Source organism: Colletotrichum chrysophilum (genome assembly GCF_026319265.1).
Source record: "Colletotrichum chrysophilum strain AFK26 chromosome Unknown scaffold_15, whole genome shotgun sequence".
In the NCBI taxonomy this organism is placed as follows: domain Eukaryota; kingdom Fungi; phylum Ascomycota; class Sordariomycetes; order Glomerellales; family Glomerellaceae; genus Colletotrichum; species Colletotrichum chrysophilum.
The window spans coordinates 282907-302437 of record NW_026517302.1 but is presented as its reverse complement, the minus strand read 5'-3'; the positions used below and the strand labels follow the sequence as shown (position 1 = coordinate 302437).

Sequence of the window (19531 nt, the reverse complement as noted above, 5' to 3'; positions counted from 1 at the left end):
AGCCTCAATGCCCAGGCGAGACAACGCTTCAAGGACAATCATGTGTGGACGTGAGCGAAGCCAAGTAAGTACTTCTATTCGGTATTATTCAAACCGATGGGAATCAATATTAGTCAGAGAGCTGACTAGACCACACTGCAATTAGATGCCCCCCTGAAACAAAGATCTCTACAGACAGAGCATCTGGGATTTCTCGCTGCTGTCCAGACGGGACGACTGTCTCAGGAGAAACTTGCAAGTCTATGACGACAACTGAAGATTGCCCATCCGGTACAACATACAAAGATGGAGAGTGCATCAAGTATTCCAATCGTCAACCTTCGTGTCCGAGCGGCTGGATGCTAGAAGCAGATCAATGCGTGAAGCGAGGAGTCCCGAATTGCCCCAACAATACCTATCCGGATGGTGATACCTGTGTATCCACCTTGGAAGCGCCCGGCTGCCCGGAGGGATACCTGTACCACGACTCAAAATGTATTCTCCGATCAAGTCCCACATGCTCCGGGAAGACGATCCTCGAGGGCGACAAATGCGTCAGCTACGCCAAGCCAACGTGTGACGGTACGTCTGCGGAGTGGGATGGAAAACGGTGCAGCCTCAACCGGAGACCAGAGTGCGCCCGAGGAGTACTTCATGATGGTGCCTGCGTCATTGGGAGCAAGCCCTCTTGTCCTGAAGGCACTGCTTTTGATGGCGTCGGGTGTCTATCCATCAAGGACGCCCCGGTCTGCCCATCTGGCTCAGTGCTCAACCAGGAAGGGCAATGCGTCACAACTATTCAAGCCACTTGTACACCGCCTGCAGTCTACCGAGACGGCCGTTGCGTTCATGGCCAACCTGCATGCTAAGCTGGGTTCGTCCTCACAGATGACGGGTGCCGATCGGTAGATGGACCCAGTTGCCCAGACGGCAAGACTATGGTCAAAGGAACCTGCGTCTCGATCGAGAAAGAAACATGCAAGCCCGGTTATGTTCTCAAGGATGGGCAGTGCGTGTCAGCGTTGCCGCCTAGCTGTGGAGAGAATCAAGTTTTCAACGGCACTGGCTGCATGGGAGTCACGCCCGACTGTCCTGAGAATACCTATTTCGAGAACGGCGAGTGTGTTTCGAGCAACGACCCCAAGTGCGATGCCAACTTCGTCTTTAATGGCAAGAGCTGTGTTGCTGTCAAGGAGCCTACCTGTACCGAGGGTCACGTCTACAACGCCGTCACCGGGGAGTGTTTCGCCAAAGCTGTACCGGAGTGCCAGGAGGACGAGGTTCTCGAGGACGGACGCTGCAAGTTGGTGACTGCGCCGTGCGTCGAGTACAAGTTTTGCTTGGCTGGTGCACAAGGGCTCATTTCTGGGTCTGGTGGCCCGCGCAAACCAGCTGGCGACTCCAAAGACAAATCTCAGGCGCCTTTGACCGGGAAGCCTTCATCCAGCGAAGATGTCAAGAAGGGAGCACCAGACGGTATGCAGGCCAGCATCCCTGTTGACGACCCAATCACCAATAACGAAACAGCCAAACGCGACACGCAGGCCGGCAAAGACAGCACCAATCTGGCAGACAAAGAACAGCCAGACATCTCTACATCACCAGGTGCAGAAACAAACTCCGGGAACATGGGCACAGTTCCGGACCCGAATGTTCAAGTACCCGATCCTGCCACGATAGCCAAGGGCGGATCTGGCGGACTTGAGAACGGCGCCGGAGCGGACGGGTCCACAGAGCCTCAGTATCCCCCAAGTGGCGAGGGCAAGGCTAGCTATACTGGTCATGGATCTGGTTCAGGGGCATCTGGCACAGCTCAAGACGGTGCTGGACGTGAGAAGGGTGGCAAATGGGTCGAGTATGAAGAAGAGATCCCTGATCGAAGAAAGCTCCGAAAGTGGATTGCGGACGACGATGCTGATGCTCATGGAGGCATTCCATCAGGCCAAGGCGGCACTGGTGGTCTGCCTTCTGGTGGTCAATGGAAGCTTGATGTCGACATGGGAGGTCTTCCAGATGGCCTGGGAGGCAACTTTCGAGCCGGCGGCGGTCAGGCGCAGCCAGATAGCCAACAAGTCCCAGCGGGAGGTGCCAGCCAGGGCTCACAGCTGTGGGGGCCCAGCAAAATGAAAGGCGCCTTTGCGGAATGGCAGAAATCTGCAGAGGGCATCCAGAAGCCAGCGGCAGATGTTGCGGGTGATTCTCAACTGGGGAGTGGCGGAACCGGACAGATTCCATCTGGAGGAAGTTGGCAATATAAAGGCGGTAGTGCTGGAGCTGGATCATACGGCACCTGGAAGCCAACAGGAGATGCCTCTAGCGAGTCTTACTACTCGAGGCTAAACAAAGGAAACTACGGTTCTTACCAAGGTGGAGGTAGAGTAGAGACAGGTTCTGGAGGCGGGCCGGCTGTAGATGCCTCTGGCGAGTCTTACTACTCGAGGCTGAAGAAAGGAGGTTACGGTTCATGGCAAGGTGGAGGTGGAGCAGAGGCAGGTTCTGGAGGCACCCAAAGGCCGACTGGAGATGCCTCTGGCGAGACTTATTATTCAAGGTTGAAGAAGGGAAGTTACGGGTCTTACAAAGGATGAGGTAGAGCAGAGGCAGGTTGTGGAGGTACCCGAAAGCTGACTGGAGATGCCTCTGCTGACTCTCACTGGTCGAGGGCTATGCGGGGTGACTTGAGGAGTGAAATGTTGACATACTAGTTAGGGTGCAGGCTTTGCAGGGGGTGGAGGTAGTGATTCTCATTTCATGAGAATAACAAGAAGTGATGGGTTCTCAGTGCAAAAGCAACAACGATAAGCCGGAGGCTGAGGGCGGAGATGTAGTCTTACAACCATAGCAGCCTTCATGATTGGCGAGAAAGGGGCTAAGCATGAATGTGAAATCACTGTCTTTTTTGATAAATGGGAGAGATCTTGTCCCATGAATGCCACATAGTTCAAGCTGATATGCGAGTGAAAAAATACATGTGTAAAGCCGACCAGCTCCGAGTAGGTTCGTGAGAATTAAGGGCCTCATGCAGCTACGTCGACTCATTTATGGGTATGCGAAGCTGTCGTTCCTCGACCGAGAAGATAGCCAATCCACAAAGCCGCCACCGTTTGCTTCTTGGACTAATATCTTAGCAGAAAAACAGCATCTTCCTCACGCCATTGACAGCTTGAGCGCATGTCAGTAATTGAAGTAGAGTCTTCTCGATTAAATCTAAGGTTGGGTAGCTGGGATGACCGTGACAGCTTGCTCCTGGGTGGTCCATAGAATTTTGGTGCCAGCAATACCCTGTTTCCTAATCCCATTCCTATCGAAGGTGCTGTCAGACGTGTGTGTGAAGATTCTGGTCAGTAACTCCCGACTATCAACAGGGAGAGACGGAAGGCATATTTCACCCCACGAGATAGGGGCACTCTCCCCGCTTGAAGCGAACAGCACATATCTATCTTCGATTGGCCCAGACGCTTCATTTTCCGCAGCGGCGGGAACATAGACTTCCAGCTCAATTGGTTCCGGAACTTCTGATGCGCGAATTCTGCAAGCAGGCTCGGTGCCTTCCGGTTCAATCTTGTCAATACCCCAAGACGCGTTGAAGCAGAAAATTGAAATCCATGCAGTATCTGAAGGACCAAGGTATTTGTAGCTAATTTTCAAAGTCTCGGATTCTCTGAGGGTTTGCGGTTCAGTGTCCAGAATGAATCGATCGGACCTGAACTGTTGGAACGCCGGCATGGATGACAGATCCAGAAGACGACGGTAGCGCGCAAGGTGGCTGAGGATGTAAGCCAATTTCTCGGGCGCCATGGTGTCATCAGCTTGCACTGAAGGCAATCTTGCTATTGGATTGCGTTCCTTATCGAAAATACGGAAAGGTCCTTTTCTGGTAGTTTCGAGCAAGAGGCCGGCCTGATCGTCCGAATCAAGCGGTCCGTCCCATAGACGGAGTCCCTCATACACCCGCAATTTCTCCCTCAGATTATCGAGAAAGCCGGGGTACGGGGACTCATCACCGACGACAGCGATGATGAAATCAGGATGAAAAGCCCAGTATCGCAGAGCAGCTCGCCAGGTCGCGTCCACCTCGTGATTGTTGTCGAGCAGTCGAGCCGTGCAGCTGAACGAATTCACCTTTTCAACACGAGCTTGGACTCCGACATCTTGATGACTCGACAGGCCAATTTTCGCTGGGGACAGTAGGTCGTAAATACTTCCAACAGCTGCACCCTGGCAGGCACCTACTTCGATGAGGATTTTCCCATCTCTCGGAGTGATGGCCGCGACCTCGCTCTGGTGGTATACCATCGTCCCCAAAACCTCAATATTTCCGTCACCATAGAGCAATGGAGTTTGAGTTGTACGTTCATGCCCGTGAAGATTTCTGATTCGCCGCCGTACGTCATGGAGTAGGTGGGAATGTGAGGGCCAAAGTTTCCCATCAAAGTCACGCAGTACGTGAAGAAGGTTGTGCGTCAATACACCTTGTCTTATACCGTCGATTGTGCGCTCCCCGGCGGTTTCGTGCCTATCACAGGCCGTAATGATGGTAGCGTTCTTGGGATTTAAGAGCCATGGCCTCGGGTCCTTGATCGAATTTCGGCTATTGTGCGAGCTAAGATGCTCCAGATACGCGCTTTCGGCTTCCTTGTCGGCTTGCTTGTCGCTTTGAAGAACCATACTCGAGATGGTTGCAGTTATGTCTCGTGGCACGAAATCACCAGCGTTCCGGAAAGCTTCACCTGAGTGGCAACTATCCAGAATGACGGTGCATCTGAGATTCCTGTCCTCCGCCATTCCTCGAATCCAAAGACCTAGGTGGTAGCCTGTGAGAAATGGTTCGCCTTCCAAGACGTCAGTCATGACCAAGGCCATGCCAACCAGAGGGTCCGCGTCTGTCTGGGGTACTTGGACAGCTTTCCGCTGAACGCCATGGCCTGAGTAGTGAAAATAAACAATGTCCCCTGGCTGAGCACGCTTGTTGATATCGATCAGCTTTCTCTGGATATTCTTGAAGGTTGGCCAGCAATCCGGTGGTTCAATTGGACGTTCTCCGTTCTCGGAGGTAGATGCCGTTAGCTTCGAGATATTCTGCTCTTTGACACCGCGATTGCGAAGCATATGGAACGTGTAATCCACGTCACGTACGCAGCCTGAAAGGTTGTTGAGTGATATGTTTTGTCCATTCTGGCTCCGAGCACTCCCGGTGAAGTAGAAGTTGCTGCCGACCAGAAGAGCCCATATATCCGGCATTCTGTATGGCAGGTGCGAGTGGCAATGGGATGCTTAAGAGTTTAATTGTGTGTCTCTAATTCCTCGAAAAAGCCCTTTACATTAAGATGAAAGGCTTGTAGGGGGGTTCAAAAAGCGGCGGTCAATGTTTTCGATCAAGGGGTTGGTTGCTTTGTCGATTGATACCCACGGGCAGCGATATGAACATGAAAGGAGATGCGAGCAAGTATTGTTCATTCAACTGGCAACAGGAGGCCGCCGACCCAGCTCTTAGCCAGAGTCACCAGATGCCAGAAAGACTTGTTGGATCGATGGTTCACCCCGCAAGCCCCTCATTCTAGTAAGTAGGGGATGCATTGGGTCTTGACATTTCTGCCTGTTAATCCTGACCGGCGTGTAACCTATCACAGAGAATATATAATGTTGGGGGTGTGGGCTATCGGTTCATCGAGTGTCTGTGATATCAACCCTGAGGTTCTCATGATTCTTCCGCCTCCCCAGGAGCTCAATGGATACCCGTATCACCTTCTCGTGTTGTCCTGAATTTCCGACTTGGCCCGCTGTAGGACACTTAATGTCTAATGGGTTGATTTCCAAAGAAAATCACTGATCGACTGAAACCACGATGCGCAGCCGGTTTTGTTGTCGTTGATGACGTGGTCATGTGCTGACGGCAGTAAATATGGGCCGCCGGACAGGATGTTGCTCCGTTGCTGCATGCAGATACCTACTGCAGCACCCCCCAATGTGAGGGATTTTCACTGCCCATCTGACTCCCGCTGTATATGAGTTAATGCCAAACAGCATGTTGCGCACCATGTATACGTGCCACTCGTCAAGTACTCGGTACAACTCTGCAAGCAATTCAATCTGATAACAAGTGCTTGCTATACTGCTCCCAGTCGACATCGAGCACTTCTTCGAGCAGAGTGCTCTCCTCCCCTTCTTCGCATGTTTTCTTCGTGCAACCGAGTCCAATTATCTGGCAAAGAGTCTGCCCTGTTACCCCATGAGCTTTGCCGTCATCATCACATTCAGCTCGGCGGATTCCCCCAATACCAAGGTCTGGGGGTTCACGCAGCTGGATGAGGTGTGTTAATTGGGATTCGGCACCTTGACCCATATTCTGTAGGTAACTAAAGGTCACAGGCGAGAACTGTGCGGCCCATACCCTCTCATCCGGATGATAGGACATCGTTCCAGAGCCCTCTGACCGTCCAGAAGAAGCATCCATGCCAATGATGTTCAACTGAGCTAAGGCAGCTGCGATGTCTGGTAGCGGCACCGTTACGCCAGCTGAAGTCGATGAAGACATTGTTTGACGGGTAGCAATATGCGCTTTGGTAACATATTGAAGTCCAGTAACCATCCAAATCCTCGGAGTTTTTGACATAGTGCGGTGAAGCCTCTTGAAAATAGACATTTGTCGAATGGCTGAAAATTGGGCCCCTAACCATGTTCTTGCTTCGGCAGAATTCAAAACAACGTCTTTCAAGAAGGCTTCCGGTCTAAGTTCGTGAATAAGTCAGAAGAAAGAACCGTTTTGTTGGAAAACGTACCGATCAATCTCAACTCTACGACCGTGCTCGCCCTCGACCTTGACCTCGACTGTTTTAGAACGAGCAAGCTCTCCTCTCAACAACTGAAATAAGCCTGCAGCCACAAGCCACTCTCGGCCTGCCCGAACCTCGATTGAGATGGGATGTTCGATTTCGGCTTCGCCCGTCCAACGGTCCAGTTGGTTGGATCTACGAATCCATAGACACCCCAGTCAACTCATGAAGATGTAGCAACTGGGGTGAAGGGGGTCATAGTTACATACGTAAAATCCGAGGTCCATCTATGGCTCTCGGGGCCTTGGGGATTTGCAGGGTTGACATGAAGACTCCCGAGACGCAGCTTACTAGGCATAATGCCCCTTGTAAAGACAAGGTATGTTCTCTTTTGTATCGTGTCCATGTCGAATCCAGCAGGTAGCTGCAGATGAGGCGAAGGTTATGATAAGCACTCAAAGATGAGTCTTGCCAAAAAGTGTTTATCACGGTATTGGTATGATTCAATTGTTGGGCATGAACGTATTTGAACCCTAATCTACAGCCCACCTCAGGGTGTTGCCATTCATTAATGACATAGGTATGTAGACTGGATGCATTGCTGCCGTACATGACATCTGCCCCTCCCTCCCAGAGGCAATACGCAGGCAATTTTGACAAATCATTTCTCACTGCACGCAAATGAGAATCCCCTCGCAGGATTCGCCCAATAATTTGACAAGATACTGAGGGTTTCTGCGTGCTTTTCTCTATCAGAGCTTGAGAGAGCGGGGCGAGAAGAGACCCGTTGGGTATCGCTGCGCGATCATGCACGATGTGTTGCTCCAGCACCGCACTCCACTAAATGGATATCATAGGACGTAGCATTGAATCTGATATCTCAGTGACCCATTTCATGAGTTTCTCACTGTTCCTCTTTGTCTAAGCACGAAAACGTACTCTGGTCATCCACTTAAGCGTGGCATGGGACTTCGAGCACCCTCCTCACCATCCTCCTCCTCCTCATTATTCTGCCCACGAAAGAAGACCGAATACGTCGACAATCGCATATCAACCATGGCTAATATAGAGAGAGCTATTGAACAGGCGATACTGTCCATCAATGCTGTCCCTGGTGATTACCGGGTGTGGCCTGGATATCTCAACAAACTTCACCTTGCGCTCGTTGAGCCTCATGCGACTATCACTGCACTAGACATTGCCACGCAATTGGCTCAGAACGCCATCGATAACATACCAGGCGGCTATTCGGAGCGTGAAGAATGTATGGACGTCCTTTCAATCTTGTATCGGAAGAGATACGCTCTGCATCTGAAGACAAATGCTTTGCAAAACGCTCAAGATGACATTGGATTGGCCATCAATTTAGCCCAACAATGCTACGACGCCACGCCCAAAGACCATCCACGTTGGACCAACCGCTTGAACAGACTTTGCAGCTGGTTAAACGATAAATGCATGGTGCCAGGGGATGCGACTGATTTGGACAAGGCTATCCGAATGGTCCGTCATGCACTGGAGGTCACCCCAGTGCCTTCACCGGACCGATCCGACCACATGAGCAGCCTAAGTAACCTGCTTGGCAGAAAGTATAGGAGCACGAAGGCCGACAAAGATTTCAAAGAAGCCTTGAAAACGACGCACGCAGCCATGGAATTTCCAGGGGGCGCCAAACACCGGGCTGTGTGTCTGCGCTGCCTGGCAGTTCTGTGGAATGTTCGATACGAGTGCTCCTCAGCCATAGCTGACCTACAGGAAGCTATCAAGGCTGCACAGCAAGTGATTGAGACATCGGTACAGGGCAGTGAGGAATGGCAGGGTGATGTGAGACTTTTGGGGATTCTACTTCACCAGAAACACTCGAAGACTCGTGCGGACTCGGATCTAGAAAAGGCCATTCAAGAGCAACGAAAAGCTATGAAGTCTCTTCCTCGGGGAAGCTGGAACTGGACATCATGCTGTTTCACTCTCACAAATCTCCTCAATGACAGATACTCTCAGCACTCAGACGAGAGGGATCTCAATGAAGCCATTCAGGTTGCAAGAGAAAATGTCGACGCCACGCCTTCAAATCATGAAGACAAATTCAACCTTTCAATGCAGCTTTTGAATCTACTCGACGGGAAGCGGGACTCCATGAATGATAGGCAAGAATCAGAGAACACCATACGTCTAGCGCGTCAGCTTTTGAATGAGACCCCGGAAGACGACGATGAAAACCAAACGAAGTTGAGGACCATTCTCGGGCACTGGCTTGGTGATAGTTACTCGAAGACAGGGGATGTTGACAAGCTAGATGAGGCGATTCAAATCACCCGCGAGGCTATCTTATACACCCCATCAAATGACCCTGGCTGGGTGGACTATAGAAACAGCCTTGCAGTCTGGCTTGTTGAAAGACATCACAGGAAGGGGGTATTAGCAGATCTGGATGAGGCCATTCAGCTAGCTCGAGAAAATGTCGATGCTTCTCACGGTGGAGAGAGGGTTGAGGAGTTATCTAATCTCGCGTCCTGGCTCAGAGGAAGATTCGAGATTGAGGGAGCCCTTTCAAATCTCGAAGAAGCCGTTTTACTTGCGCAACGGGCAGTCGAAGCTACTCCTCTAGAGTCAAAGAACCGTTACAAAAATTCAATGACTCTAGCAGGCATACTTAAAGCCAGATACATAAGGTTAAGAAACTCGGAGGACTTAGATGAGGCTATCCGCTTAGCCCGCAACGCTGTTGAGACCATTCCTTCTGTTCATCGGGATTGGGCAGCATGCGCACATAATCTAGCAGGCGATCTTCACGACAGGTTTCAGAGGACGATTTCCCTGGATGATCTGAATGAAGCCTCAAAGTTTGCCTACGCCGCCACAGAAGCTACAGATCAAGATGACCCACGTCTAGTCGTGTACCTGAATACATGCGGAGGAATCAATCAATCGATGTGGCAAGCATCTTCGAAGGATGAGTATCTTGACGAAGCCATTAATTTCGGGAGGAGAGCCCTCCAGCTTATCGAAGAAGACCACTCAGGCCGAGCTACCTACGCCAACAATCTTGCGAATTGGCTCATCGACAGACACTCGAAATCCTCAGCGGCGACGGATCTCGTAGAGGCCAAGGCGCTCTACGCTACGGTGTCAAGTCAAGAAATGTATGGAGTACGAGCTCGTATTCATGCTGGTCGAAGATTCCTGAGGCTCCCAAACATTCTTGAAGATGACGCTCGCCTGGCTTATGATATTGCCAGGACAACAACCGAGTTGGTACCTCTGTTGGCTCCCCAATCTCTTCAGCACACAGATAAGCAGCATGTTCTGGCTGAAGCTGTGGGAATAGCTTCAGATGCGGCTGCCATCGCACTTCATTTCCAAGAGGCCACAGAGGCCGTCAGGCTGCTCGAAACTGGTCGAGGCATTCTCGCCGGCGCGATCCAAGACATGCGAACAGACCTATCCAGCTTACAGAAAAGTCACCCCTCACTGGCGGAGGCTTTCATTGCGCAACGTAACCAGCTTGACAGCCCGAGCCCCACGGGAGGCTTGTTACCAGGCGAGCCAGGAAACAAAGTCAGCGCGGACCAACGCTATAATGCATCCAAAGCCCTACAAGACACTCTCCGCGAGATTCGAAAAATACCGGAGTTCGAAGGTTTTCTACTTCCGCCGTCTGATGAAGATATCAGAAAGACCGCCTCGCGTGGCTCTGTAGTCGTTCTGAATGTCAGCTCTTTTCGCTGCGACGCCATCATCATCACCCCCTCCGATATCCAGGTACAGAACCTACCCAGCTGTACTCAGCAAGGGATTATGGAAAGGGTTGCCCAGGTGAAAACACAGGCTACCCTTGAGTGGCTCTGGGATACCATCGTTCACCCTGTGTTCCTAACATTGGGTCTAGATCAGCCAGCTGTCGGAACCTGGCCGCGAATTTGGTGGGTTCCCACTGGCCCATTGGTGAGGTTTCCTCTCCATGCCACCGGCTATCATCTTCGACAGGATCGTCAAACGACATTAGATAGAGCAATTTCTTCCTACAGTTGGTCCTTAAGAGGGATCAAGCACACCCAACCGCGTCCAACGATGGAACTTTCGACAACATCGTTAGGCTCAAAGATGGTGATCGTCGCGATGAGGGAGACGCCAGATGAGGCAACCCTAGAATACACGGGGGTTGAGAAGGAGGCGATTTTAGACGTCACGGGGCGCGCAGACGGCCTGCAGTGCGTTATGCCTATGCCTTCTAGGTTGGAAGTCTTGTTAGAATTGGAATCCTGCGATGTCTTCCACTTCGCAGGGCACGGCAGCGCACATCCTACAAACCCTCTGCAAAGCCAACTGTTATTGGAGGACTGGAAAGAGGCACCTTTGACGGTGAACAGCTTACTTGAGCGCAACCTCGACTCCAAGTCTCCGTACCTCGCCTATCTTTCAGCATGCGGGACGGGCGAGGTCCAAGATGAGAAATCTGTGGACGAGTTAACGCACCTGGCAAGCGCCTTCTTGCTTGCGGGGTTTCGAAACGTCGTGAGCACACTGTGGGATGTGGATGACGAGCAGTCCGCACGAACGGCGAAGATGACATACGAATATATTCTAAGCACGGAGTCGGATGACGATGGGACCGTCGCGCGTGCCTTGAATCATGCTACGCGGAAGCTTCGGGGTGAGTGGGTGAGAAGACGACACGGACACGTCCCGGATGAAGCAAGCTCGAGAAATCCTGGCAAACGACGAGTAGCAGAGAGGTTGAACTGGACGCCCTACGTTCACTACGGGGGCTAGGAGCAAAACAGGTACCATGAGCAAACAGCATGGTCAGTACTGTCAAGGGCGAGTCTTCTCCAGCTCTTGGTGCAGTCATCGTTCGACAGGGTGTCTGTGTCGTACTCGCCCGCAAAGTCGCCGTCGTCGATATCGTTGTTGTGGATGTGGCATCCGCATTTGCTCTGGTGCATGTACGCAAGCCCAACGAAGCTAACGTGGACGGCGACGGCGCTGGGCATGGGATGATGTGTTAGTGGGGCCCTCTGTCGTATCTCCAATACAGGAACTCTAATGGGATTGTGGTTAGTGCGAGCGGAGTTTACCTTGTGATGAGGAGACGTTTGGGTTTCGATATGATAGTCACATTGTTTGCGTGGAGCTTTGCAGCATCCTCGCAGCGAGTGAGGAGTATGTGATATGATGAATGTTTAGCTACCTGTATTACCACCAAGGACACTGGAATGTTAGGATACCTAGTTTATCCACTCTCAGCTGCAGTGTCTCAACCCCCGCAACTCGCTGCGGCTGGGGCGCCTTCGGGCCCTCCCGCAGCAAGGCCCCCTCGAATTCAGACGCCGAAATGAACGTAAGGGATCCAGTGGTGGTTCATCAAATCCCTTCTGATAACCCTATCATGCACAGCAAACGCCTTTCTTTCTCCTACATCTGTGTTGACGCAGCCGTCACGTAACATCCTAGTCGCCTGGTGCAGTCCTCGACAAATGGCCACGTCTGTCATCCCTTCGTCCTTGAGCGTCTCATAGAAGACCCGGGCTACATCCACACAGTGCTGGTCCGAGACCTCCCAGAGCGTGCCAACCACGTGCCGAAATCCTGCGAGCTGTAACGAGTTGATCAAGTGAATCCCCTCGTCCGCAAGTCCTGGCGCTTCGTTTGCTCCTGTCGAGCAGGCCGAAAGGTATCCAAGGAACGGCTTCTTCTGAAGTCGATGGTCACGGAGATCTGCGACGGTGAGTGGGTTTTCTTTGCAGTCTTGTAGGAGCAGACAGCTCTGCGATGGTTCTGCGGGGTCCGATTTTCCGTGTCCAGCAAAATGGAAGACCTTGCAGGACTCTAGGCCCATGAGTATCTCATCCTTGTACGGTCTCGGTGTGCTGTTCCGCAACTTGAGCGACGGGCAGAAGCTAGCCACGATGTCCACTTCCTGTTGGGCCCAGAGCAGGCTCCCATTGCCAGGTGTAGTCGGCATGGCCAGCAAGAGGGCAGAATCGACCGACGACTGGACTGGTTCGTTGTGGATGTTATTTCGCCGCCCGTGGATCAATGACCTTAGAGATAGCGCGTAGGACGACATAACGCGATCAAGGACCGTCTCTCCTTTGCGCTCCCGGTATTCTCCAGCTGCGTGCAGTGGGAAGTGGCTGAGCAGTCCGGTTGGAATCCACCAGATACGCGGCCACTCTGCCAGGCTTCTACCGGATATCGAACTCGTGAAGTTGAGGGCATCAAGACAAGGACGCGCGGTCGATACCCAGAGCCACTCCAGGAGCTCATTCATGCCATCGAGATGCCCTGCAAGACACAGCTTGAGACTCCCGAAGTGTTCCTGGGCGTGTTCCTTGGTTAGAGCAGGCAGCTCTAAGACGCTGATGCTGTCGCGTTGAATAAGGAATGCATCGCATCGATAACGCGCCACGTTGATGACCACGAGAGGCCCTGAAACCGCCGCGGCTTTGAACTCGTCCTCGTCCGGGACACCACAGAAGTGGCGAAACCCATCCTGTGCCTGGATCTCTCGAACGAGCTCACCGAACCTCTTCTCCGTTACACGCCTCTTTCTTGCTTGCAACTCCCATGCAGAGATATCACCAACATCATTCTGAGACTTTGTTGAGGCTTGCAAGTTTCCAGGCGAGTCTAATTCGTCTCGGAGGGAAAGAAACTCAGTTGCCAAAGAAGGGTGCTTCGCTTTCAAGTCCGAGATATCTCCCCGCATGTCCAGCAGTAGACTGGCAATAATGCCACGACCTAGCTCCAGGAGCCTCAGAGCATCATAAGCGCTCTTGCCAGCGTTGAGAGCGACAGAAGCAGCCGTAGAGGCTAAGCCCGTGAACTTTGCCAGCATATCTTGCTTGTCGGTGTGTTGCAAAGACCGGGGCGTGGCAGCAGGCAGTAGATTGATTGCTTCCTCCAGTAACTGGTTTGCCTCTTTCCAATTTGAACGTGCGGCAAGAATTCGAGATGCATCTGTGGCCAAGCGGATGCGAACGAAAGGTGCAGCATTCTGCAACCTCGAGCCCTCTTTGAAACTTTCAAGCGCATCAGTCTGGTCCTGTTCGTTACCTGTCTGATGGTATCGATCCAGGAGCCAAGAACCGAGATTGTCCAGCATTCCCGCTCTTGCGGGGTTTGCTCGCGGGAGTTTCTCGACCGCTTCTTTCGTTGCCTCTATAGCACCATCGATGTCGTCCATATTTGTTGAACCACCTTGTCGAAATCGCCAGCCAAGCCAATTTCCTAGATTGCAAAGCCGACTAGGTAGATCGGTATGCCGCTCCTCTGTAGCACTGATCGATAATCTCAAAATCTCAATCGTCTCATCAAGTGCGGCGTTGGCTTTGGCCCCTGGAGCGGTTGAGGTCTCCTTTGACTTCCATGGATTCCTTTCACATTCGGATTGTTGACCAAGTAAGTTGGCCAGATTGTTCAAAAAGGCTGCGCGTCGAGGGCCGCTGGCAGGTGTGGAGGAGACTGCTTCTCTTGCTGCTGCAATGGCATCTTCAAGGTCGATCATGGAAGAAGTCATCTCGGATCGCGAGCCCAAGGCGTTCCCAAGCCCATCAAGCAGACGAGGTCGCATTGGGTGATCCCTGGGAAGACCTTCGACTGCTGCACGGATAGCCGCGATAGATTGATTGTTGTCATCCTTTGACCCGCTCTGCCGAGCTCGCCTGTCGAGCCACAGTCCAAGGTTCTGGATTCTATCTATACGATCAGGGTGGCTTTCGGGAGTTTCGTCAACTGCAGTTCTCGCCAACTCAATGGCGCGGTCGAGATCTTGGTCTCTGCCAAGTTGCTGAAAGCGCTCCTCAAGGGCGAGAGCAAGGTTGTTCAAGTTAATGCAACGCAAGAAGTGATTTGGCGGCGACATGTCGAGAGCTGTTTCAAGAACTTCCACGGCACGATCTAGGTTCGCGGCCGCATTGGTGAATTTGAACCGACTGTGCAGATGGTTGCCGAGGTTGGTCAAATTTTTGAGTAGACTCTGTTCGCTTTGCACCGTGGCCGCCACCGCCATCTCCATGCATTCGATAGCCCGATCAAGGTCCTCTTTGTCGCCAAAGCGGTCGAATCGCTCGCTTAGACGCAGCCCGACATCGTTCATGCGGCCTGGCCACCAGGGACTGTCACGCGGCGTAAGATTGACGGCCATTTCCGCCGCGTCAAGAGCCTTGTGAAGATCATCAACTAAACCGAATCGTTTGAAGCGCACACTTAGCCAAGTCTCCAGGCCGGAGAACGAGCAAGCTAACGAGTCCAACTTGAACGCATCAACAAAGGACTCGTTCATGGAGTCCAAAGCTTCCGTAGTAAGTTCGATGGCACGTTCAAGATCAGGTATCCAGCCTGTGCGTTCAAACCGGTCTCCATAAGCACCGCCGAGGTTGGTCAAGCGGATTTTTCGCGCGCCGGATTCATGATCACTTCGAGTCGTGTATTTGAGTGCCCTTTCTAATAATTCGATGGCGCTGTTGAGATCATCCATTGAGTCTGTCGTGTCGAACCTTTTGTAGAGTCGATATCCGGACCAGGCAGCCACACGTCCATTGCCTACGACTTCGAGCACGTCAACGGATTCAGTGGGCGTTTCATCGTCGAAAACATCAATTTGCTCCAGCTGTGAACCCGAATTCCGCATATTAGAAAGCAATCCCTGATACCGGATGTGAAGACTTGCCGCGGTCAACTCGCCCTTATGAGGAGCATGGCTGTGTTCCCTTCGAATCATTTTGACTGTCACGCCCATCTGCCGAGCCATCTCAAACACTTCTTCCAGGTCTTCGTCTTTAAAACCCTTTAGGCCGGCCATTTCCAGCATCATGTTGATCCAATCTCTGATCTGAGCCTCACGGTCAGGGTGGCAGCGAGGCGAATTCACCACCATCTCAAGGGCGCGAAGAATAGCGTGCTGCAGATCCTCCATCGCAGCTGTCCGCCTGAACCTCCTGACCAGTAAGGTCACCAAGCTCTTGAGACGCGGGGCGTATTCAGGGCTGTCGCAATCGGTAGGGATAAGCTTTCCGGCGTCGTCGACTGCACAATGTGCTCTTTCGTCGATGTTCTTGTCGAATTCGTTGTAGTACTCTAAATTGTCAAGAGAAGGGAGTTGATTCATAGTTGCCAGGAGCGTCATGACGAGTACAGGAGGCTTTGAAGACAAAGATATAGTGATGCAAACGATAATTGATGCTTTGCACTGAATAGCTCAGTGACCAATACAGAGAAGCCTGTTGGTGTTACAGACTATCGAACTACAGTCAGTGGTATGATTTATGTAGATGAATAGCCATCGTCTCCCCTCCCCATTTAAGGCTGCGGTGGCGATCCTCGGGCTTCGTTCCTGTTTGTGTTATTGCATCAACTTGCGCGGGCATGCCCAGCGCTAGCCACCTGCTTTCGTGCCCATGGCTAGGGAGAAAGAAAGAAAGAGGTAGCCAAGAGCCAATCCATCGATGCCGCGCAAAACAACACGAAGCACGCGCAAGGCTTACAGTTCCACTCTTGTGTGTTGTGAAGCTGAAGCCGCCGCCACTGCCACGTAGTATTCACACTAGCTTGAGAAACCAAAGAGAACAGGCTGAAAAGATATTGCCAACTGCGAGAACAGTCATAAGACGGCGGCTACAGCCCTGTTTGATAGAATCCTGTGCCAGGAACGAATGGGATCGTGCCGCGATCCCGAGCTGTCGAATCACAGAATGCTGCCTAGGTTGTTGTGGACAGCTCACTCACCTGACCTGAAAGGCTGAGTCACTTTCGTGTTTGCTGCTGAAGCCGAAGGAGCTGACCCCTGCACGAGCTGAGCTGCACTTCGGTTGCCGCCCGCATTGTTAACTGGTCATCCAGCGTCGACTGCCGCGATCTCACTGCAGAAACCGGCCCCTCCCCCGATGGATAGTGGGGTTCTAGTGGAAGGCCTCCGGGCCTGCCCAAGATACAGATGTACCTTACTTGGAAGAAAGTGTTTTTATAACGAAAAGCCATCCCATCCGCTAGGTAAGATCGTTGAAGAAGATACGATTCATTCGGCCGTTATAACAAGATGGTTCAAGCAACACAAAAAGACGTTCCGGACCATACGCGTACTTCAGACTCCACCGAGCGACGGAAATGGGCTCTGCTGATTGGAGTGGACCACTACATTCCAGGAGATAAGAGAGCGATACATTTCAGCCATCTCAGAGGCTGCGTCGAAGATGTTCAGAGGATCGAAAGTTATCTTCAAACCAGGAGCATCGGCGCCTGCAACATCGTGAAACTCATGGCCATTCGGAACGACCATGGAGACGAACCAGTGGGGGACAGCATGACCTGGCCAACATTCGAAAATATCAAAAGAGCAATCGAGGAAATCGGAAACAAAGTTACGAAAGGAGACCTCGTCTACATTCACTATTCAGGCCACGGAATCCTACGACGCCAATTGGGAACATTAGAAAATCCGGGCGGCGGCGACGCTGTCACCGGCACAGCACTAGCTCTCACGGATGTCATGGCTGGTGGTGCTTATTTGACAGGCTATCAGCTGGGTGTTTGGGTCAGAAAGCTCGTGCAGTTCCGCAAGGTTCGAGTGTGTCTGGTCCTCGATAGCTGTTTCTCTGGAAGCGGGTTCCGAGCCAACAGACAACCTAACTTCGACATGCGCACATCGGATACCGATTCCCCCGATGAGCAACTTCTCAAAGTCGATGAAGCTGCTGATGAAGATGCTCGCTCCATGGAAGCCGAGCTCGACGCCAGATTTGGAAGCCAGAAAGAGGATGGAGAGTACAGGAATGCCAACCTCAGGCGCTCATGGTTGTCCAGGCCGTGGGGATGCACCGTCATTAGCAGCTGCCAACTCGACCAGCAGGCTGGAGAGAGCCTCTTCGACCCCGATGATCAGGTCAGGTCCCCCACTCGGAATGGGATTCTCACTCATTGGATGCTGGACATACTTAATCACCCTGGCCCACGAACGCCTACATATACACGAGTTGTACAGCATGTGAAATCCAGAATACAGACTACGATGCCACGGAGTCAGCAAACGCCAGTTCTTCATGGCGACGGCCTCTATGAATTTTTTGGGCATGAACAACTTGCTCAGAAGCCTGCAAGTATGGTCAAATTGTTGAGGCAGCCAGGATGTGATTCGACGCTCTACCATATCGACATCGGCGCGGCACAAGGAGTACAAGTCGGAGCCATATACGCCATTTTCCCAACTTATACAACAGTACCGCCTCGTCCTGAAGGCAATGACACCTGTATCCCGCGGATTCGCATCACAAGGACAAACATGTTCTCCTCCCATGGAGAGCTGCAAGACAGCAACAACACATCCATCCAGGATGGCGATTTGGCCGTCAGGGAGGCTTGGGCCTTTCAGTCACCGAAGCCAATTGTTAGGCTTCTCGGGTTGGATGGGTATACGGACCTGGAAAGCGAACTGGAAGAAGCACTGAATGGATATCTGAGCCTCTTCGCAGATGATGTTCCGCGCGACTACAGCTTCACTATTTACATCGATGACGCCGAACATATCAACATCTGTGACGATCGGGATCCAGACGGGCAGGATTGGGTGCCCAATATACCTGCTAATGACCCCAATAGGGCCCGAAAAGCCGCTCGCATCCTGAACCACATGGCCCGTTTCAATGCTTTGAAAAGTATTGAACACGGTCTGTTGTCGAGAGCCTTGTCAAGAGACGGTTTCACCTTTGAGCCTCTCGATGATAGTGCGCTTTGGCGTCCTCTTGCAAACCTAGAGTCTGGCATGTATGAGGCAAGGCATGGCCAGATTATACGGCTTCTATTTCGAAACATTGGGCCTGCCACAAATATCCACTTAGCCGTATTCTCATTCAACTCCACTAGGGGTATTGAGAAGTTCTACCCAGAGGATGGGCAGCCGATGGCGCTTGTGTACCCTCGCAATACCTCGGAGGCATCCTTTGCAAGCCAAGAACATTTCGTCAGGCTTCAGATGCACACCCCACAAAAAGCCAACCCCGGGGACTCTGACACGGTAGACCTCTACAGAGCCTATGTCTACCAAGGGAATTCCCCACCATCATGGGACGAGCTCAGCTTGCCGGACTTGCCCAACGATGCAAGAAACATCACAGAAGAGCTTCCTGTGGAACCTGTGCTCGAGGAACACAGTGGACGAAGCGATGACATGCGGAATGCAAGGAGACTCCCGGGCAACGTCTCAAAAGATCTGGACAGATTGAAAGTCTCCGAGGACCCATGGACGTTCTTGGAATTTCGAATCCGAATAAGGGCATAGATAGAATGGATTTTCCCTCTCTTGATGTCCTTGCATATCCATCGATAACTGTGAAAATATAGCCCCAAATAAATCAAGGGGCGTCGGATCTCAGTTCACGCAGAACACGATCCATCCCCGAAATAACCACACCGAACCGTAAAGTAGTCCAACACGAAATCCTCCGTGCCGCTCCTAGCCCCTCGACAGACGGTACACCGGTTCGCCTTGTTGTCGCCGTTCTGGACGTCCATGTCGGGGACGAGTACGTGCCCGCCGATCTCGGTGGCGCAGATGCCGACGGCCTCGTCGATGCGGCCCAGCGCCCATTTGTCGTATACGCCGCTGGGATAGGACCAGTAGAAGGCGCAATCTTTTGCTGCTGAGAGAGTGGTGAAGATGGCGAAGATGATGGCTGGCGACCACATGGCGAGTTGCGGTTTGAAAGGTGAGTTGGAGTTGTTTGCGTTGTAACTCTGAAAGACGAAAGAACGAAAGGCAACTTGAGATGAAGCCATGGCTAAAA

At 52.1% G+C, this 19531-nt stretch overlaps 3 protein-coding genes across 3 annotated transcripts; 1 reads left to right on the top strand and 2 right to left on the bottom strand.

The window, feature by feature from the left end:
* Window positions 1-1049: 1049 nt before the first annotated feature.
* COL26b_002910 (uncharacterized protein) lies at window positions 1050-2567 on the top strand (the record flags this gene model as incomplete). Its single annotated transcript, XM_053175816.1, has 1 exon — window positions 1050-2567. One exon carries the CDS (start codon window positions 1050-1052, stop codon window positions 2565-2567), a length of 1518 nt encoding a protein of 505 aa, XP_053040245.1.
* Window positions 2568-12652: 10085 nt separating this feature from the next.
* On the bottom strand, window positions 12653-15864 carry COL26b_002909 (uncharacterized protein; the record flags this gene model as incomplete). Its single annotated transcript, XM_053175815.1, has 3 exons — window positions 12653-12752; window positions 12797-13794; window positions 14356-15864. The coding sequence occupies 3 exons, from the start codon at window positions 15862-15864 to the stop codon at window positions 12653-12655; spliced, it is 2607 nt and encodes an 868-aa protein (XP_053040244.1).
* Window positions 15865-19121: 3257 nt separating this feature from the next.
* On the bottom strand, window positions 19122-19523 carry COL26b_002908 (uncharacterized protein; the record flags this gene model as incomplete). The annotated part of the gene is made up of 1 exon (XM_053175814.1): window positions 19122-19523. The coding sequence occupies one exon, from the start codon at window positions 19521-19523 to the stop codon at window positions 19122-19124; it is 402 nt and encodes a 133-aa protein (XP_053040243.1).
* Window positions 19524-19531: the final 8 nt, after the last annotated feature.